The sequence below is a fragment of the Mauremys mutica genome, chromosome 2, assembly GCF_020497125.1.
Source record: "Mauremys mutica isolate MM-2020 ecotype Southern chromosome 2, ASM2049712v1, whole genome shotgun sequence".
Classification (NCBI taxonomy): domain Eukaryota; kingdom Metazoa; phylum Chordata; order Testudines; family Geoemydidae; genus Mauremys; species Mauremys mutica.
This window is the reverse complement of record NC_059073.1, coordinates 131,020,151-131,042,605: the sequence shown is the minus strand read 5'-3', so window position 1 is coordinate 131,042,605 and position 22,455 is coordinate 131,020,151. Positions and strand designations below refer to the sequence as shown.

Sequence of the window (22,455 nt, the reverse complement as noted above, 5' to 3'; positions counted from 1 at the left end):
ATGACACAGGAAAGCAGCAGTTATCACTCATTTTCCTAACTTACCTCAAAGACTGAAATATTGTTCTTTCTGTAAATTTCATTGGCTGGAGGATGAAACCAGCCACATTTCTTCATGTGCTGCTGAAGGATAGTTCTACTTTTCATATACTTTAGACAGAATTCACAAAGGTACAATTTAGGCAGCCTGTAAGTAAAGGTAAAGAAAATCAAAATCTATAAATACACTGTATGCTTTTGCTTATTAACTATAACAAAAGTACTAAATTCCTCAGTCCTGCTAATACAGAACTTGAGGGAAAAGAAAATGATAAAAGCAGTCTCACTAACTGAACAACTTAACCAAATATCTGTTTCAGCCAAAAATATAAAATATACCTCAAGCCACCCCATTTCCTTATTCCCATTGTGTGTGTCAGCTAAAACTCTGGAGAAATACTGTACTATAAGTTCAGCATCAGGGGGTGGGTGGGTGGGTGAGGAGTGCTAGATGAGGGCTTTGTAATTTTCTTTCCTTTCAATCTCTAATTTCTATGAAGCCTTTCTCTGGTCAAGTCATTCACTTTGATGGGGTCGATGGTGAGCCTGTTATTATTGACTTGACTCCAATTACTCTCTCCAGCTACAGTGTTAATTACAGTTATTTTAACTAATCCCACAGCATTTGGAAGAGTAAGAATGATTTTTTATAGTGATCCCCGAGCCGTATGACTGGGTGAGAGAGGGTGTTTTGTGGTTTCAATCTTTCCCCTCTACGGTCCTATTTAAAGCTGGTCCACATTCTGAACTGACTTTTTTTCTGAAGGTTGGACAGCTTGTGGTTTAGACAGTTTGCAAAGTTTTCACCGAATAGAAAACAATATAAAAGCGACCAAATAAATTGTACTGTCTCCTACATGGTAGTCTCCTTGGTCAGGAAACAGAGAGATTTACCATATTTGTGTTTGATAAATGTGAGGTATTATGCTGATAACAACTGTAAATAAATATCTGGAAACAAAAATAATTTAGCTACAGTTCATACAGTGTAATTTTAAACAAATTATTCTTAACAACTTTTCTGCTTATTTCTTTTCCATCTCCTTCAAGAATACATACTGCTATTTTGCAGCTCTAAATCAGATTATTTCAAAGTTCACCTCAGCACAAACTTTAACAGTTAATATTGTAATGTATGCTAAAACTAAAGAACTGATGAGACCTCAAACTCAGCTTCTCCAGTCATCTACATGTTTAGTAACAATGTATTGTCAGATCACTTAGCTTGGGAGTGCTCTCTCCCCTGGGAACACAGCATCTCAACTCTCTGCATATCCATCTTGTGATACCTTTCAAAAGCATTTCTAATACTTGCAGTACATAGGGATGTGAGAGAATGTCTCAATTTTTTGATTAGGCCTAAACAGACCCCAAGACACTCATTTCATTATTTATCATAAACCTCATAAATTTAAATACTCTATGTGCTAAAATTCCAGTTCACCAGCCTGGGATTTCTGCACCTGCCAGAGTAACTATCACACAATTTGTAAACACCAATGACGGTGAAGAGTTTGCACACTGTACCTTGAGTATTCCTGTGGGTATGGGGAGGAGTACCAGGTGTGGATTTCATACTTCCCAAACTCGATAACTGAAGGGCAGCGGACTTGTGGATCGGGGGGCCCTGTCACCCCTACTTTCTGTTCAAGAAAAAAATATTTTTGTAAATTAGCAAATCAAATACTTATCAGTTTCAGGAATACTGTGGTGATGGGGGGAGGGGGAGAAATATGTTTATATCCATCTAGTCTGTCTTCCTCTACATGGCTCCATAGAGAAACAGGAAGATGCTGACATCCGCTTTTAAAGCCAGCAGCAATACCACTTACTCTTTATGTATGGCACCCAATCCAGAGACGGGAGAGCTAGCAAACATCTTCATGCCAATCAGATGCATTTAATATTACCCACATTTGCTGCAGGTCACAGCCCCAGATATAGCCAGCACCCAACAAACACTCTTATAAATCACTCAATCTAATCTTCTTTCAGTCTAGGTGCTCCTGTGTCCCCATCACTGCAATATCTAAGCAGAGAAATAGATAACTGCTGATGGTGTTCGGACATACACATACATATATCCAGTGATAATGTATACCCACCAGGGCCGGCTCCAGGCACCAGCCGAGCAAGCTGGTGCTTGGGGCGACAGATTCCAAGGGGCGGCATTCTGTCCAATCCTTTTTTTTTTTTTTTTTTTGCGCTTCGCCGCTTCCGCCGCCCCTGCAGGTTTTTTTCTTTTTGGTTTGCTGCTCCTGCCGCCCTGTAGGGGGCGGCAGTGTGGAGGAGGGGAGCTGCTGGGAGCGGTGCCAGGTCTCCAGCAAGCCCGGCACGGCAGCCCGCCCACTGGAGCGGCGTGGAGCCCTCCCAGCAGGCGGTGCGGCAGGAGGGGCCGCATGGCGAGCGCCCCGCTTAAGGAAGCCCTGGCCGCCCCCTTCTCTCTCCACCACCCCCCCACCGCCACTAGCTGGGGTGTGCACACTGCTGCCCGGGGTCTGCAGGGCTGGGAGTCCCCCTGCACCCGCGCGCCCCGCAGGTATTTTTTTTCTTTTTGTTTTTTCTTCCCTTTGCTGTTCCAGCTGGCTGGCAGGCAGGTTTGTTTCGTGCCCCGCCCCCCTTCACTGCTCCGGCCGGCAGGTTTGTTTCACGCCCCCCTCCCCTTCATCGCTCTGACCAGCAGGCAGATTTCCTGGAATTCCCACCCCCTCGCTTTGCTGCTCCGGCCGGGCGGCAGGTTGGTTTCCTGCCCCCTCAGCCCCTTTGCTGCTCCAGCCGGGCGGCAGGTTGGTTTCCCCCCCCTTTGCTGTTCCGGCTGCTGCGCAGGTTTTGTTGTTTTTTTTTGCTTGGGGCAGCAAAAAAGCCAGAGCCGGCCCTGATACCCACACACGCCACATGAACTGCTGTGAGTTACAACAGTGGCAAACAAATCTCTATTTAGGGTGTGGTCACTGGTTTAGGATGTTACCCAAACTCCTGTTCACTGTTCCTTGTGTGAGTTTGCTGGCAAACATTCTCCAGGATATAAGCCTTGGAATCCGGGAATTGCATACCCTCTCAATTTTTTTCAACTTGTCAGTCCATGGCCACATTACTTCAAAAGGCTCCAACACTCACATGGTTAAAATCCAAAGGTTTTCAGTGACTTTGCATTGTCACATGTCTCAGCCTGGACTGCACAGCTATTAATAAATGAGACCTCTTACCAGTAGGTTGTCAGATATTAATGTGAAGAGTGTCAGTGAAATGCCTATAAATAAATGTCTTCCAGTAGAATGAAATAGCTAAAAAGATCCCTGGCAATTGGGTTATGGCATGAGATGCTACCATCCCAAATCCAGATTTTTCCATTTAGTATAACTCTATCTGTTAAGGACTAATGCAGAAGGAGGGAAGCTCAGATTATTATTCATTCAGCTCCCCTAGGCACACACATTTGAACAAAATACCTCAAGATACAGAAAAGAGCAAAAGCCTCCTGTCCTAGAATTTTATCTAAAAGAACCACATGGGTTAATCAGTAATGGAGGTACTCGGTTCATATTTCCTTCCATTCTTACCAAGGCTAAGTTTTTTCAGAGGTTGACCAAAAAAATTTCAAAAATTATAGTTTAGTATCTGTGTATGATCAAAAGTTCCACTACTTGAAAAAATGCCTTTTCCCCTCAGCTTATTGATTCCATAGGCCCTTCCCTTTTAGGAAAAGCCCTGGGGGTTGTCCCTAATAGGAAGGGAGCTAAATGAAGGAGTGACTTTACCTTCCTTTGGACAGTAAAAAGATTTTACTGAAAGACAAAAAAACCTGCGCTAGCTGGATTAAAACAACCTTTGGTGCTAAAAGCTAACACTAGTGCTAGGCTAGTATTTGGATCCCATGGTGAAATGAAAGTGCAATCACCCAACACATTTCAGAATGGGCTATATGCAACATGAGAATTACACCTGTTGACAAAAGCTAATTTATGAAGAAAGGAATAGGGAGCTTTTTATATCTATGTAAATCCAGTGAAGAATCTCCAACACTATTCTGATAAGAATCTCTATTCTTGTCTAGTCAAACACTACTGCATACTCTTCCTTCATTGCTCCTGAGAGCAACAATGCAGAGTTGGCAGTCAGTCCCAACACAATCATCCCAGGCATCGCCAGGCAGATTACAAGGAAGAAGAACAAAGAGTAATGTGCACCTGTGGCAATGTCTCCTGCGTCTGTGCCCTCGCATCAGCAATCAACCTCTCCTCCAAATGAATGCCCAGTGTAAATGTGGAGACCCAGCTCCAGTACAGCTGCTTGCACATTGCAGTAGTCAGGAGAAAGCTCCCACCAAGAGACGTACTGAACAACTCGCAAGCTTGCTGCGGTCTGCCCCTACACTACTTCCGATTCACACACTTACAGATTCAGTCTCTTCCCTGTGCTACTTTATTCAGCTTCTGCATTTCCGTTTGCTCAGGTGCAGCATTTAGCTCAGCTCTACACAGGCACTTGCATCAACTGTATCTCAACCACTGTTTAACCCAATCCCTGCCAAAACCAATACACAAGCTACTTCACTTTAAAATTACATTTGCCTTCACCAGATTATTTGCAATATCAAATACATTACATCTAGTTTGTTTTTCCAAAACTTGTTCCTTTTCTGGCCAGCAACTGTTTGACAATGGCATCTATTTACTAAATTTCTGTCCAAACTCCTGGAAGATTAGTTTCAGATTTTCATTTACTTTTCTAAGCCAAAATTCTCTAACTAAAAAAGCTAGTCATTATGGCACTTTATTATGGGGTTGGATTTTTTGTTGTTTTTTTTTAAATCACAAATGTAATAGTATCAGAAACAAGCAATTCTGTACAGTGCTGCTGCATTTGTGCTGGGATCTGAAGGGTTAATGGCTCTCATATTAGTTTGGTTTATCTCACTGCTGTGGTTTAGTGCAGACTTATCACAACTCATTATTCATTAACGCTCTTTGTATATAGTGACTATATTTAGGTTGGGTTCATTCCAATTACTATGGAATAACAGAAGATAAACAAACAGAAGCCCAAATATCTGGAGTAAGAGGAACAACCTGCATAGGGATAGTTATACTTAAGGAAAGAGCAAAACTTGTAGTTTTAGAAGGAACAGATCATTCAAGACTGTGAAAACTATAAAAATGGACAGAATAACACAGAGGCTCACAGCCAGATGGTGATTTTATATAGGCTAATGCAATTTTTATATAGGAAAACAGAGTTCGGAGAGCTGGCAATTTGTCAAGGAGAATATTGCAAGCACAAGTACAAACTATCCCCATGCAAAGGAAAACTAGAAAGAATAGTAAGAAGCCAATATGGCTCCATTAGGAGCTTTTTAATGACCTGAAAATCAAAAGGGAATCCTACAAAAAGTAGAAACATGGATGAACTGCTAAGGAAGAGCACAAAAGAATAACAAAAGTATGTAGAGACAAAATCAGAAAGATTAAAGCACAAAATGAGTTATACCTAAACAAGAGAGATAAAAGGCAATATGAAGAGGTTCTTTAAATACATTAAGAGCAGGAGAAAGACAAAGGAAAGTACAGATCCTCTGCTTAACAGGGAAGGAGAGCTAATAACCTATGACATTAGGAAGGCTGAGGTGTTTACTGTCTATTTTGCTTCAGTCTTCACTAAAAACGTGAATGATGACCACATACTTAACACAATCAATATTAACAACAGCGGGAAGGAACAAAAGCCAAAGTAGGAAAACAACAGGTTAAATAATATTTAGATAAGATAGATATATTCAAGTCGGTAGGGCCTGATAAAATTCATCATAGGATACTTAAGGAACTAGCTGAAGCAACTTTAGAACTGTTCAAGAATCCATGGAGGATGGAGGATGGCTAAGAGGATGGGAGAAGGGAAAACATAGTACGTATCTTTAAAAAGGGGAACAGAGGACCCAGGGAATTATATAACAGTCAGCATAACTTTGATAACTGGAAAGATACTGGAACAAATTATTAAACAATCAATTTGTAAGCACCTGGAGGATAACAAGGTTATAAGGAATAGCCAGCATAGACTTGGCTAGAGCAAATTATGTCAAATCAACTTAATTTCCTTCTTTGACAAGGTTACTGGCCCACTGAATAGCAGGGAAAGCAGTAGATGTGATACATCTTGATTTTAGTAAGGTTTTTCACACAGTCCTACGTAACATTCTCATAAGCAAATTAGGGAAATGTAGTCTAGATGAAATTACTATAAAGTGGGTACACAACTGGTTTAAAGACTGTACTGAAAAAGTAGTTATCAACTATTCACTGTCAAACTGGGAGGGTGTATTTAGTGGAGTCCCACCACAAGGGTAAGTCCTGGGTCCAGTATTATTCAATCTATTAATTAATTACTGGGATAATGGAATGGAGAGTATGCTTATAACATTTTCAGATAAGATGGGAGGGGTTGCAAGCAGTTTGAAAGATAGGATTAGAATTCAAAACAACCTTGACAAATTGGAGAATTGATTTGAAATCAACAGGATGAAATTCAATACAGACAAGTTTGAAGTACTTCACTTAGGAAGGAAAAATCATATGCACAACTACAAAATGGGGAATAACTGGCATGACAGTACTACTGAAAAGGATCAGGGGGTTACAATGAATATAAGTTAATGTGATGCAGTTGTGAAAAAGGCTAATATTTTGGGAAGCATTAACAGGAATAAACATAAGACACAGGAGGTAATTGTCCTGCTCTACTTGGCACTGGTGGGGCCTCAGTTGGAGTACTGGGTCCAATACCAGGCACCACACTTTAGGAAAGATATGGACAAACTGGAGAGAGTCCAGAGGAGAGCAACAAAAGCTATAAAAGGCTTAGAAAACCTGACCTATAAGGAAAGGTTAAAAAATATTAGGCATATTTATTCTTGAAAAAAGACGACTGAGGTGGACCTGATAACAGTCTATGGGTACGTTAAGGGCTGTTATAAGAGAGTGGGGATCAATTGTTCTCCATGTCCACTGAAGGTAGGGCAAGAACTAATGGGCTGAATCTGCAGCGAGGGTGATTTAGGTTAGATATTAGGCAAAACTTTCTAACTGTAAGGGTAGTTAATCTCTGGAACAGGTTTCCAAAAAAGGTTGCAGAATCCCCATCACTGGAGGGTTTTTAAGAACAAGTTGGACAAACACCTGTCAGGGATGGTGTAGGTGTACTTGGCTCTGCCTCAGCGCAAGGGCCTAGATTTGTTGACTTCTCAAGGTCCCTTTCGGCCCTACAGCTCTATGATTCTATCATCACTCTGGGCCAGAAATGAGGAGTTACTTAAAGAATACCATTCTAAGTAGGCTAGAGGCTCCATACAATACACTTCCTACTATTTAGGCTCTGAATTGCTACTATTTAGGCAGTCCAAATATACAACAGCTCCTATCAGCCAATCCTGCTCTACTCTGACCCTTCTAATGCAACACCCTTCAAGGCTCTCCACAGCTCTATTGTTACCTACTGCTCATCTTGTTCTCCAGTATTCTTATGTTCTTGTCCTATGATCTGTCAATTCAGTGCATTTTTAGTTCCCTCAAACATGAAACAAAAAATATAAACATCAAGAGATGTATGTATCAAAAGCATTTTATAATCTTTTACTGCAGCTCTCACCTTTCCTATTTTGTTTGCTGCCTCCATCTGACCTTTGTCTAACAGACTGTAAGCTACTCGTGGCAAGGATCTGTCCTTTCAGTTTACCTGTAAAATGCTATGCATGCCTAATGATTAAGGCTGTGAGTCTGTCACGGAGGTCACAGATTCCGTGATTTTCTGGGACCTCCAGGACTGCTGCAGCGGCCGGTGTGGCTTGGGCAGCCCCTGGGCCAGATGCACGGCCACTGCTGGGGCAGTCTCGGGCCATGATCCCTGAGCAGCAACAGGAGTTTGGCTGTGGGAGGGGGCTCAGGGCTGGGTCAGTGGATTGGGGCACAGGAGGGGATGAGGGCTCCAGGCAGCGCTTACGTCGGGGGGGTTCCCCGGAAGCTGTGACATGTCCCTCGGCTCCTAGGAAGAGGGGCGGCACCGTGTGCTGCCTCCGCCCGCAGGTGCCATCCCCGCAGCACTCCCAGGAACCATGGCCAATGGGAGCTTTGGAGCCGGCACTCAGGGTGGGGGCAATGTGCTGAGGCCCCCGGCCATGCCTCCACCTCAGAGCCAAGGGGCATGTCGCCGCTTCCAGGAAGCCGTGCGGAGCCAGGTAGGGAGCCTGCCCTCCCTGCCAACCCTTCTCCATCCCTCCCCACCCCAGTAGCAGTACCCCGGGCCGCTCCCCCCAAGAGTACTCAAGATTTAGTCAGGGGTATATAGTACAACTCATGGACAGGTCACGGGCTATAAATTTTTGTTTACTGCCCGTGACCTGTCCATGACTTTTACTAAAAATACCCATGACTAAAACATAGCCTTACTAATGATGCTATAGGAATAACTGCACTACATTCAGTTACGGACAAACTGCATATATGGACAGAGATACTGAACTAATCAGATGGGGCAGGGCAGTGCCAGACAGATACAACCCCCCAAAGCACTTAAGTACAAATTTTCTATTTCCTTAGGCCCAGATCTCTGAAACTTTGCGAAGAATGATTAAGGGGACATGCAGGAAAAAATACAACTAAAATGTTCACAGATATTCCACACAAATATAGTTTTACAGAATAAAACAGACATTGCTTATATTTTTTTATCAGTTTCTCACTCACTCTGCATGGGATCTTTCTCAGTTTGACCAAAAATACCTAAAAATATAATTGGAGAGACAAGGTGGGTGAGGTAATATCTTTTATTGGACCAACTTCTGTTGGTGAGAGGAACAAGCTTTTGAGCTTACACATAAACTTTTTTTCAGAAGCTCTAAGCACGAAAGCGTGGCTCTCTCACTAACAAAAGTCGGTCCAATAAAAGACATTATCTCATCCACCTTGTCTCTCTCATATCCTGAGACCAACATGGCTACAACTACACTACAACAATACAAATGTAATGATTTTTAAGTCCAATATCTCAAAATCTTCCAAAGATAGAAGCTATGATGATCTCTCCTTTTCAATGCCAAAATATTTCAGATTCCTGCACTGCAAGATCTGAAATATCAGATTTTATCAAAAATGTGGTCACTGGACTACAGCTGAATCCTGATCATATTGGGCTTCAGGCAGAGACTTTTTTGTTTTGTTTTGTTTTCTGTGGGTGGTTTTTTTTTTTATTTGTTTGTTTCGGGGGGAGTGTTTGAGTGGAAGGGAGGGTTTCCTTCTTTGGGCAAGAGAACATTTACCTTGCAGGTGATCGTTGGGTTTGTTTTTTGTTTTTGTTTTTTTAAATGATTGCTGGATCTTAGAATGTTAGAATAAGTCTCAGGGGATGTGCATTAGTGACTGGACAGAGGGCATGTAAGATGGTCAAAGGTGAATGATAAACAATAGTATAACTATAACATACATTATTTTAGAACATAAACCTCTTCTTCTCGTGAATTTTTTGTGGTTTGTGAAGCTAATCAGCCACAGCTTTCATCCTCCTTGAATCAACTACTCATTACTATACATTCTCTCAGAAAGGGGGATGGGGGCAATTAGCTGCTCTGACAGACTGATTCAGCAGTAGGAGTTCTTTTTCTCTCTGTTTTTATTTGTAGCACAGGTTTAAGATTTCCCAGACACTAATAATTTGACTTTACCTGCAGCGCTTGCTCCTGAATATCTCGAAACAACTCCATATCTTTTTCGGTCATGACATCCTGGCTCCCAAGAAGCCGCTCCTCATTTTCCTGTTTTCCATCCCAGCCATCCTGATTGTCTGTGAATAAGAGAGAAATTTCTCACTGATCATTAGCAAAGCTATAAGTGCATTCTTCTCCTCTAGTAAGAAGAGACTCAACTGCATTTAGGCTATGTCTACACTAGCACTTTTGTCAGTAAAACTTATGTCGCTCAGGGGTGTGAAAAAAAGACACCCCTGACCAACATAAGTTACACTGACAGAAGCACTGACGTGGACAGAGCTAAGTTGGCAGGAGACGCTCTCCCGCTGATATAGTTACCGCCGCTCGTTGGGCGTGGTTTAATTATGCAGACCAAAGAGCTCTCTCCAGTTGGCTTAGGGCGGCTACATGGGAGACCTTACAGTGGCGCAGCTGCAGCGGTACAGCTGTGCTGCTGTAAGGTTTCTAGTGTAGACATAGCCTTAGTGTCTTTGCCATGTTTCTGATGGGTATGTTTTTGTTTGAGACCATACTCCCCCCCCAATGACTGTTCTGTGAATTTTGCTTAAATTTACTGTGACAAAACTGTATCCATATTAATAATTATTGCTAAAGAGAGATTTCCTGCATGGCATTGCTGAATATTATCTACTGGTTGTACAAGGGTAGTTAAAGTAATCAATGACTAAGTGATTAATCATCTTATTGGTTTCTGGTGCTTTGGAAAAGGGGATATTACTTGACATATAATACAGGAAATTACACAAGACTGAAAAGAGCATAAAAACTGTCACTTGATTTGCAATCCAGACTGCATTCTTTAGCTGAAAAAAGTGCTTGAAACTTGGAGATAGAGTGAGGGGAGTTAATGTCCTCCACAGTGCCATCTAGTGGCATGTAATAATGTATCCAGGACTGCTCAAAGCAGGATCTCACATTCCAGAACAGTACAGACCTTCTACAGATGGCCTATGCCACACAAAAGAAACTCACAAGGGTTCTTTCTATCATACAGGTTTGTTTTTAGTTGCTCCATTTCATACTTCCACCTCCCTATTTATAAGAAAACTTCTATTAAGTTAGTCCCTGCCTCCGAATCACTCACTCTTCCCAAACAATATTTGACATTACTTTACAGATTTCTCAGGCCACCCTTAGCCCCTTCCTTTTGGACTGGAACTGTATCTATCTATTTAAATACTTCTTTGCTTATATATATAGGAAGCCAAGGTCTCCAGCTCACTTCCATTCTCCAGCCTGCTGTTCTATCATGACATCTACACAGTGTTGTTGTAGCTGTGTTGGCCCCAGGATATTAGAGACAGAAGGTGGGTAAGGTAATATATTTTATTGGACCAACCCCTGTGGGTGAGAGAGGCAAGCTTTCAAGCTTATACAGAGCTCTTCTTTAGGTTTGGGAAATGTACTCGGTGTCACAGCTAAATACAAGGTGGAACAGATTGTTTAGCATAAGCAAGTATCAGGGGGTAGCCGTGTTAGTCTGTATCCACAAAAACAACAAGGAGTCTGGTGGCACCTTGAAGACTAACAGATAATCTGTTAGTCTTTAAGGTGCCACCGGACTCCTTGTTGTTTTTTTAGCATAAGCAGTTAACAAACACACCACGGGACCATTCAAGGTGAAGTGGCCCATTAATACCTCTCCAATCATAGGAGGGAAAGGAAAACAAAAACAAAAAGCAAACAAAAAAACTCGGGGAACCTGCGTAACACCTTCAAAAGACAAGCCTGGGAGCTTAAATTCATAACATTGCTAGATACTAAAAATAATGGACTGAACAGAGACACTGGGTTTATGGTTTACTACAACAATGTATAACCCACTTAACCCCCCCCCTCCCCACTTCCTCCCCGTCCCCTCTATGACTGGAAAGGTGTTAACTGGCCACTTTGCCTTGAACAGTCCCTTGAAATACGTCTTAACTACTTATGCTAAATCATCTGTTCCAGCTTGTATTTAGCTGAGACACGGAGTACATTTCCCAAACCTGAAGAAGAGCTCTGTGAAAGCTCAAAAGCTGTCTCTCACCAACAGAAACTGGTCCAATAAAATATATTACCTCACCCACCTTGTCACTCTATTATGACGTCTAATTGATTTTTGCACATGAATCTGTTACTCTCTAGATCACATTTCCACCATCTACCAGCTCTTATCTGTTCAATATCTTCGACCTCAGCGAACCCTTTCCTGACTTAAAAGAGGCTGCCTTCACTGGCAAGGGGACAGATCCTTTACCTGTGGGCCAGTCTGAAGTGCTAGATCTTCTGGTGCCCTTTTTCCTGATCCTATATTGCTGAGAATAGTCCACCATTTCCCCACGAGCTTTCCGCCCATCAGGGGAGGGGGTGAAGAATTTGGTAAGGCCATCAATGAGCCCTTTGGTTTTCTTGTTAAATTTCAAGGTGGTGCTGCCGTCTCTGCAGAAGTCCAGGGCATCTATCCGTTCCAGGTATCCTCCTTCTGCTGATGACGTTGACTGGCTGGATAGAGTGATCTTGCGCTTCCGGCCCCGACCAGGGCCAGTTCGAACTTTACTGAAGGGGCCTTTCGATCTAAAGAACCAGTAGGCGAAAAAAGGGCTGGTCAGTAGATATGGCAGAGAGAAAGAGATTTAGGTAAGGTAATAAACTGGTTTAACATCTATGTACCATGCCAATCACCATGGTATATAGACATCAACTGCACAATTCAATAAGTGGTAATCACAGCCCTCTTTACTGCATGACAGTCTGGGCCTAAGTTCCACAGCAAAATTCCTAGACTATTCCTGCTTACTGGAAATTCTCTAGCAGATTCATTTAAATATAAAAATGTAGGTTTTTACTGAATGAAAAATGAAATTGAATTATACAATCTGTACAGCAGCCACAGTATTAGTAATGTTCATGTTAAAGTCAGTTTATTTATGCTGTCCCCACAGCTTCATTTTTTGATATGCCAAAGATTTTATACTGCCAGCACAACTGCATTGTAGAAACCATCAGGAAGAAGCTGAAGGCTTTGACAGCTGAGCAAACAATTAAGGACTGTGGGATATGCACATTCGCTGGCTGCAGGGCCAGCTCTAGGTTTTTTGCAGCCCCAAGCAAAATAAAATTTGGCTGCCCTCACCCCAGCCCTGGGCTCCCCCCCACACCCTCCTGCTGCCCCAGCCCTGGGCTCTCCCCCCCCCCACCTGCACCCCCTGGCACCCCAGGCCTGGGCTCACACACACCCCATGCTGCACCAGCTCTGGGCATCCCCCTTCCCCCCCACCAGTGCCCCCCCGCCCCCTGCCGCCCCAGCCCTGGGCTCTTCCCCCCCCCGCACCCTCCTTCCGCCCCAGCCCTGGGTCAGTGGTGACTTGCTCCCAGGGCGGGTCATTCAGCAGGAATTTTGGATGTGCACAAAACACAGACAGGATTGGTTCCCATACAGTTACAGAACTGCAGTAAATTGGAACAATTTTCAGCTTGTGTGATTGGAGGATATCTGGATGCATATTATAAGACTGTCCTCCATAAATGAGGAAAAGTCAAGGTGCCTTTACTATTCTTTTGTTCCACTCTTTGTTTCTATGGGGAATTTGCCAATGCAATATCACTGTCTTCCTTTTAAACAACTAAAAAAAAACAAAAAAAACCACCCCGCAATGGCTGTTGAAAATAGCAATTCCAGTCCTAAAAACCACTGGGAAGCATTTCTTGCTCAATTTTATCTACTTTTTCTACAGCAAATTACAGTGGATCAGTATATTTGATTTGGGAGAAATGAAGTAACAGCTGCCCAAATTGAGCTTGAGCACTCCTGAATTTCGAGGTGTTCAAATCTGGAAGGCAGGTGGCTAGATTCCCTTTCTGAATATTAGCTAAATCTGGAAAGGAAAAGTCAATTTCTGCTTCCATGGCTCAGAAGTGGAAATCCTCCTAAGTGCCTGGTACTGTATCTAAAGCTGCCCAGGTCCAGTAGAGCCTCCCCGCCCCGCTTACTTTTCATTTTAAATTCTAGTTTGATCCACGTACCTCCCTTGCTAGGCTTCAGATAGAGAGGGGCACTGTCCATTTAGTCCACCCAATTCCTTCTTTGGGGGCTGCAAGGTGAGGTCACACCAGTAAACCTAATCCAGTCTGGGAATGTCTTCTGAAGGGGATATCTGGGCCAAAACCTTCTACTCCTTGGGCACACCTGTTCCCCATTCACAGTGCCATCCCGCTCTAGCAGTGAGCTCAAGCTGCAGCATGAGGTTTCAGCTACCATACTCCCTCCACCCCTTTCCTGTTGGTAGTGGCCAAGGAAATGCTGGGAAATGTAGTTCTTTCCCTGCTCCAGGGCTGGCTCTATAGGCAGGGAGCTAATCAAGGAACTACAGCTCCCAGGGCCCCCTGTTGGTTCTCAGCTTCCATGCTCGATCCCTGCTAGCTGCCGCCCCTGCAAATGGGCTGCCCTAAGCAGCTGCTTGCTTTGCTGGTGCCTAGAGCTGCCCCTGGTTGGCTGTTTCTGCTAAAACAATCACCAGTGAAAAAATTAAGAGTGTTAAGATTTAAACTGTCATCTTTTAGGTTTTAGACTTAAAAACCCATTGAAATGGATAAGGCAGTTCATGCTTCTCAGAGCTATTGCTTCAGAATGTCTGTTGACTCAGGCAGACATCAATGAAACAACTGCTATTTTCTTCATAGGTTTACTTTGCAACCTATCGTTCTGTCTACACAGCAAAGAAAAACTCGTGGCTGGCCTGTGCCAGCCAACTCAGGCTCACGGGACTCTGGCTGCAGGGCTATTTCATTACCCCCTTCCCCGTTCTGTCCCCTCCTCCAAGGTCCCAGAACCTGGGCTCCAGCCCAAGCCTGGAAGCCTACACAGCTATGAAACATCCCCACAGCCCAAGCCAGAGGTGGCTGGCATGGGTCAGCCGCATGTTTTTCTTTGCTGTGTGGACATACCCATAGGGACTAGAAACATGCTTTTTTAAATGCAAGCTTGATATCTGAATTTTGCAGCTAAGTCTGCAGTCATGAAATTGTGAAATACACATGACCTGCCTTTCTTGTACTCTATTAGGTTTTAGAGTAGCCTCATCTAAGCCCATTATGTTGTAGGACTCCCCACTACAATGAAGGAACAAAAGAGAATGCTCCCTCCACTGACCTAAGTGCCCCTTTAAGACCCTCACAAAATATCACCTCGATGGGTTGCTCATATTCAGCCGCTTCAGTTTCAGATTTATCATTAATTGTGGCAATATATGTAACCTACAACTTTTCAAACTCCCAGCAATATTTCCAGAGGACTGTAGAGTGCAGCTAGTCTACGTTGACAGGAGCAGTGCCATGCTGCAATAGAGTCCTGCTGTAAACCAGCAAAGCTAGTCTGAAGTAACAATCTAAGTACTTTAAATCTAAACATCTAGTTATGGCAAAGGGAGAAAGAACTGAACAAATGCCCCAACACTCCTTGACTGTACACAGTACTCTGAGAAATTAAATTCTATGCAAAACAGTTAATATTAGAACTGTGGAAAAATTATGTACTAAGGATATACCTACACTTAAAATGTTACCGTGGCACAACTGCTTCAGTGTAGACACTACCTACATGGATGGGAGGGATTCTCCTGTCAATGTAGGTAGGTGAGAGGTTGTAGCTAGTTTGACAGAAGAATTCTTCCATCAATTTAGTGCAGGGGTTAGGTTGGAATAACTACATCTCTCAGGGGTATGGATTTTTCACACCCCTGAGACATAGCTATACCAATGTAAGTTCCTAGTGTAGACCAGGGCTAAAAGATAGTCACCCTAGGTAGGACACTAAGCCCCCCACAGAAGGCCCATTTATTCCCCCTCTCCTGCCCTCACTTTCCTTTTCTCCTTAAAGCAACTTACGTTGTGTTTTGGTTCTTTAACCTGTTTTTGGGACGTCCTATTGGGTTGGCATAGCGTCGTTTTATCTGTGCTGCCTTCTTGTGTAGAAGTTTTCTTCCTTTCTTCCGTGGCCGGCATATCTGACATATCCACATACCTGTAAGACACAAAGCCTCATCACAGGATGGAGGAAAAAATAGAGGCAAGAAAGAGTACAGGTCCCTTCCAGCTGGAGTGAAGAACCATCTGACAGACCCCCATTACTATAAGATTGTAAGAAAACTACCTTTCTGTCCTAGCAACTAAACTCAAATCCTGCCTTGGTGGAAGCACTCACTCCAGAAAGGCTCTATAGGTAAGTTTTTAAGCATGCTTCCTGCAAGTATAGAGGAGCCCAGGCATCAGATTATCAGAAGAATAGTACAGAAGGACATCCATTTAATGAGTTTCTACTGTACTTAAGGATAGTGCGTCCAAACTAGGTGGAGACATCACCACACCACATGGGAAGACTTCGACATAGACTTCCCTTATACATGGCTTTTGAGGTATGAGAAGAACAGAATAAATTGAGCTTATGCTCCAGGAGCTACTAACTACACAAACAGAAATATTTGCTGCCACTTCAAGGACTGCATATCAGTTTCTTTCTTCTACACAAAGCTACTCACTCACCCAAAGAAGTTGATAATGATAATCTGCTACCATAACCTCCATCCCCTCAGACCTCTGAAAACTTTTAAACCAGGAATTTAACATTTTGATTCTTTCTATTGAAAGCAGGAGAGGAAGAGAATAAAGGATTCTCATCTGCAGGTTACATGAAGTACACCCTCTCCTCACGCTATGGCTTTTAATACCTGAAAAGTGGTGCAATGAGTGAGATAAAGATGGATAAGGAGGAGAGAGGAATTCTCTTATTTTCTGATATGCCAATACTTTCAATTCACCTCTTCCCCAACATCTCTTTTAATTCCCCCATTTGTTACACAGAGTCCTTACCTTTCGGCATCCTGGTGAGAGGTGGGTCACAGCACTCCATGTGAAAACCTCGGTCACATGAGTCACAAAATAGCATATTATCCTGTGGAAGAGACAGACAGCTCTGGTTAGCTTCACACCAAAGGACTGCACCAGGTCCAGCTCTCAGTTACCACTGATCCCAGACAGGCTATGTCAAGTTCCCAACCATACCTGTACACAGTACTGGTTAGTTCGGATTCTCACTAGGTAACCAAAGATAAGCCGAACAGAAGCTGTAAATGTTTGGTTCCAGAAGTACTCACTGCATTTTTGCCCTGATCTCGACAGGAGCTGCAAGTTTTGCACTCAATGCACTGCCATCGTAAGGCCTTCACTCGAACTGTTAGCTCTGGAGAGAACTTCAAACAGGACGGATGACCTATGAAAAAAGGATAGATAACCCCAAGGAAGCAATTCTGCTATTGTCACTGCTCTGGGACATACATAGAGGAGGTCTAATTAGTCATATCTTTCACATACAGTTTCAGATATCCAGAAGCTCCTTCTGTTTCAACACAGATCTCACCAGGACTTGGTACTCCAGCTCATACTTACTTACAGCTCAAAATCAGATACATTGCATGAAGTTTGGCAGCCCCATTCCTAGTTGAATACATTTGGACTTAACTGAAGACATTTTTGTGCACTGATTTACTCTCTCTCATACAGACAAATAAAGATCTTTTTTAAAGCTAAATTGTCCTTTGTATATCATTTTGAACACATGAGCAGATGACTCTCATGTGAGGTTTCTGTCTAAAGTGAACTTCTAACTTGATATTTTTTGTAGTCGTTTGTAACTAATTTTAGATCAGAGCCAGACTGCAGGCACTTTATAACTACATAACAAAAACTGCCAACAATTTACAATCTAAGTACAGGACAAGGTACAACAGATGCATACAAAGACAGAGGGAGCACAAGGAAACAATGAGACAGTAATGGTTGCTAAGTTAAGCAGTGGTCACAGTACATCAGCTACCTAGCCACTGTCAAGTTTTTTGCAGGCATCATGGCAGAACAGTTTTAAGGAGGAATTGGCAAGGGGACAATGAGGTGGCTTTGTAGATGTTTATTGGGAAGTTCTCCCAGGCATATGGTGCAGCATGAAAGATAAAATTTCAAATAAGCATATCTGGTTTTAACAAATGGACAGTGAATGCTGGCATCACTGGTGGCAGAGGAGATAGATTATAGGCGGTGAAGTAAAGATAAGTAGTTTGCATTTGATGTGGTACAGAGAAGAAATAGCAGTGAATCTGAAAATTGATGTTTGCAGCAAGTGTTCTGAATGGATATATATGAGGCAAGATAGGATTAGTCAAACTCAGAGAGGAGGAGGTTGCAATAGACAAGATACGAGATGAGGAGAACTTGGATAAGAACTTTTACTGCGTAGATGGAAAGGAAAGGCTGGATCTTAAAGAAGTTATGCAAGAAAAAGTGGCAAGATTTAGAGTGGCCATTATGGTCAGTGAGAGAGCTGATCCAGTGCTGTGGGTAAAAAGAGGTGAGGGCAAGGAGATGAGCAGCTAAAGGATCAAGTGAGTCATCAACATGGAACAAAGGCACAGAGGATGACTGTGGGATACTAAGATGAGAGACAGATTTTGGAGAAGTCCTACAGCAAGGGGTATACAGGAGGTTGGACCAGATGATCACAATGGTCCCTTCTGGTCCTGGAATCGATGAAGAGACCACTGTGATCATTTAGGCAGACTTCCTGTGTAACACTGGCCACAGAACTTCCCCAAAATAATTCCCAGAGCAGATCTTTTAAAAATATATCCAGGTCTTGATTTAAAAATTGCCAGTGATGGAGAATCCACCATGAGTCTTGGTAAATTGTTCCACTAGTTAATTATTCTCATCGTTAAAAATTTACACCTTCAGGAGGTCTTGGATAAGTGTGGTATAAATGCCTCAGTTAGCAAAGCACTTAAGTACCTACTTAAATGCCTAAGTGCTTTGCTGAACTGGGGTCAAAGAGATGACAAAATTGACCATACAGAAGACAGCTTTCTAAAAAGTTTACTAAGGGCTTACTGAACTAGTTATGTGGCAGTTGAATGCAACTGTCCCCCATACTGAAGGAGCATAAAGATCAGCTAGCCAAACCCTAATGTTCCCCATCCAGGACAGTTATGTGGGGACATCATACTAGATTAGAGGTTCTCAGGACAAAATTTTTGGTGGCCTCAGAATACGGCCACCAACTCTTGCTGGTGGCCGCTCTCACACTTTTTCCTAAAATACTTAATTAGCTTTAGGAAAACCAAATAAATATGCACAAATTATAATGATCTGGATGTGTATATATTTATTGATAGCTAATAAGTCTGTTGTGAAAAGTGATCTTAACAAACATACAGGTATCGCTTTTCACAGCAGACTTACTCAGCCCTGGCAAGCCTGGAGACAAATTAATCGCTGGATGGGAAGGTGGGGGGAGGCAGTGGGGGCCAGGGGAGATGGGAGTTGAGAGAGATAGCAGGGGGCTGGAGCCTGAAGCCCCATGTCCAGAGCCTGCCACCGTGCCACCCCAAGGCTGAAGCCCAAAGTCTGAGCCCCAACACCCCTGGGAACACGGGGAACTCATTGGCTGCCTGCTTCTATAGCGTTGTGCCCCTGGTGACTCCAGAGGGGGGTAGGGCCCAATCCCTACTGGTAGCCCCAGCAATCAACAGCAAGGTGGTGCATCCAGGAGCAACAGGGAGGGGAAGGGGGTGCGACTTTGCCCTCCCTCCCTCCCTCCCCCATCTCCCCATCACAGCCCAGGAGGTTGTGGTCACAAGAAAGGCCCCTGGTGGCCGCATTTGAGAGATACAGTTGTTTCCAGGAGCACTATAAGTGGTCACCTACCACTGTTGCCACAATCAGCACACGAGATGAGCTCCTCAGGTTTTTTCTCACGATTCTGTTCTTTTGTACCAAGGCAGAAACTGCAGATTGGGATTGGTTCAGCAACCGGCTGTGAGGGAAAAACAGAGATAAAAGTGCTCAATAATTGATCAATCTATAACCCGTTGAACAAATTTTCAACTAATTATATAACTTACATAGCATGCAGAGGAAAAATTACATAGGATTATATTCAACTTAGTGGTAACCCCATGATACAACATACATTGTATGGATGTGTCCGGGAATTGTAGCTTTAAGAGCAAATTAACATACACATAAAAACCATTAAAAAACTGTATCAAGAGAACACTAAGGTTGCAGGTTAAGCACTCAACCTTAATTTTGTCATGTCCCGAGTTTAATTCTGTACTTTCAGTATGCCCCCCTTTGTACATCTGCATCATGATACAGTTTTTAATTACACAATAACACACTAAGTGCTCCAATATATTATACAATCTTAGATGTTCATCACATCTACTACTGGATGCAACTCTATGCCAGAAAGAGATGCACAGATCTCATTTATATACAAGATGCTTCAATGTGGCTGGACCAATCCAACAGTGGTCTTATTGCAAGCAAAAGACTGATTTTATGTAGCAGTAATACAACCTGGAGGATTCAGTTGCTATGTCACTTCTCTCTACCAGTGCAGACTTCAGTGCACACCACACACCAGACAGAGATGGAGCTGTGTTTTCCACAGTGTCCACAAGATGGAAGCACTCAAGACAAATGTTGTAGAAAATTACTACAGTGTGTATCTTGGGGCTAGATGCTAACTGCAAAGCAGGACCTGGAAAGGAATGACTACTTGGGGGAAAAAACAACAAAAAAAGTATGGATAAGATCAGCAGTTTTAACCTGCACCCTGAGGTTAAGGAGATTTTAAGAATAATCTACTGATAAATCTCCAAGTGCCTATCCCACTGGTTCTGTATCTAATTATATCCCTGGGATGAATTAGCTAAGGGATTCCCTTCCATTTCCAGTTAGAATTCTGGCTAAGAGACCAAACAACACAAGAATAGACACAACACACAGACACTTTCTTCTCTTGTTTGAAGGAAGAAACTAGGCAGGATCTGACATGTTTCTTGTTGGAAGGGAAAACCAGGTAGGATGAGCCATGTGTAAACATCTCCCTCCACAGTTAGGATGGTGATGTGCATGGATCCCTTGTCTTCATTTAAAATTGGGAGAGGAGAGGATAATACTAGGCACCCACAAACCTTATCTTTTCATTCCTGGTTAGGCTTAGGAACCAGACAATTAGTTGTTCAAGGTTAGTTCTGGGAACTATGTGATCTGCTGGTGCATTGATATTATGTTATGTGAATTGAGAGATTTTAGGAAATTGCCTTTACTCTCTTCCTTTTGTATTCTCCTGTCAGGTGTTTTTATCCCACTGCCTCTCCTTAGCTGCAGTGTCCTCTTTCTATGCAGCACTTATTCCTCTAAGTGCAAATTACCTTATTATTAAACAAATATGATCTCTGCCATAGCATTACCACCTCTCTCTTACATAGCTATTTTCATCAGAAGATCTCATAGCACTTTACAGAGGAGGCAAAATATCATTATCTGCATTTTACAAATGGGGATACATAGGCACAGAGAGGTGAAGTGACTTGCTCAAGGTCACCTAGCAGGCCAGTGGCAGAGCTAGAAACAGACTCCACATCCCTCCAGTCCTAGTCTTGTACTCTATCCTCTGGGCTACTGCAGCTCCTACTCAATAAGAATCCCAACAAGAACAGCTGTCCTCCTCTTTCAAAGCAATGGTATATGCAGTACAATCGTTTTAGGGTTTAAACTCAGACTCAAAACAACCATTACTGACATTTTAAATTCATTATTTATAATCAGTGATAGATTAGATCAATCATTAACATTTTTTAATCAGAAAATATTTCTCATTCATGAACTTCTATTAAACGTAGTATGTTAATTTGTTTTGAATTCTACCAGCAACCTGCTCACTAAATAAGACCATCTCACATCCTGGATTTCATTGTGCCCCTTCTCTCATCTCCCCTGCAAAGCGAGATTTTGTTTCAGACTGAAGTCCTATAGTCCATTTGCAAAATGAATCTGAACTATATCAGAATAATCTTTCAGACACAAGTTAGTATATGAAACAATAAATGCTGTTGCTAACAGAAAATTATTTTACATAACTGACCATTAGACAATAAATAATGATATCTTTACGCCAACATCTGAAATTGTATAGATTTCCAATTCAGTCAGAATTAAGGGCTAACATGATGTTAATGTTCCTTTGGTTAAGTTCTATTTGACAGAAGCAATTTAACCAGAAAAGAGCTCTACAATGACATCCAAGTTGTGCTTTTATATTATGCTACCTTGTTTCAAAGGTGGCAAAACAGCACCAACTCAAAAAGCAGAATTTAAGCAATTAAGGGTACTTACATATTTGCTTTGAACAAAAAAGCTCTGTTCCGTTCTAACAGAATAACTCAATATAAACAATAAACTTCATTGTTTTAAGACTGAATTCTGTGTCAGATCCTAATCTCAGTCACTCACATATCTCAAGGAAAACTTTATAGGCTACTGTTTAGTGAAGCCTCATCATCTTTAAAGGACTGTAGGATGATAAAATTACTCCATACATTCAAATAAGCCTGAAGGATTTCTGATCTACTCTTCAAAGCCACATGAGTGTTCACGTCTCACACTAAGCTGTCATCTGGAAATATGAATTGCTAATGCAAATTACATAGAAAGAAGTCACCACTACATATACAACGTCAAAAGAATGCAGAGCTGTAATTAAACTACTAGCAGCCTGCTCTCCCACTCGTATGTATATGTGCGTCACAGAGGCACCAAAAGACTGCAGGTACATACATCACACCAGTA

General features: G+C 42.5%; 1 protein-coding gene across 1 annotated transcript in view; it reads right to left on the bottom strand.

The window, feature by feature from the left end:
* Positions 1-22,455, bottom strand: part of KAT6A (lysine acetyltransferase 6A) — a 76,744-nt gene that overhangs the window by 21,710 nt on the left and 32,579 nt on the right. Inside the window, exons 4-11 of the mRNA XM_045005004.1 lie at positions 19,522-19,630; positions 16,923-17,038; positions 16,639-16,720; positions 15,658-15,793; positions 12,032-12,348; positions 9,748-9,866; positions 1,566-1,681; positions 45-186 (exon numbers count right to left, since the gene is read on the bottom strand). Coding sequence (XP_044860939.1) covers positions 45-186; positions 1,566-1,681; positions 9,748-9,866; positions 12,032-12,348; positions 15,658-15,793; positions 16,639-16,720; positions 16,923-17,038; positions 19,522-19,630 — 1,137 coding nt within the window. The remainder of the gene's footprint in view (positions 1-44; positions 187-1,565; positions 1,682-9,747; positions 9,867-12,031; positions 12,349-15,657; positions 15,794-16,638; positions 16,721-16,922; positions 17,039-19,521; positions 19,631-22,455) is intronic.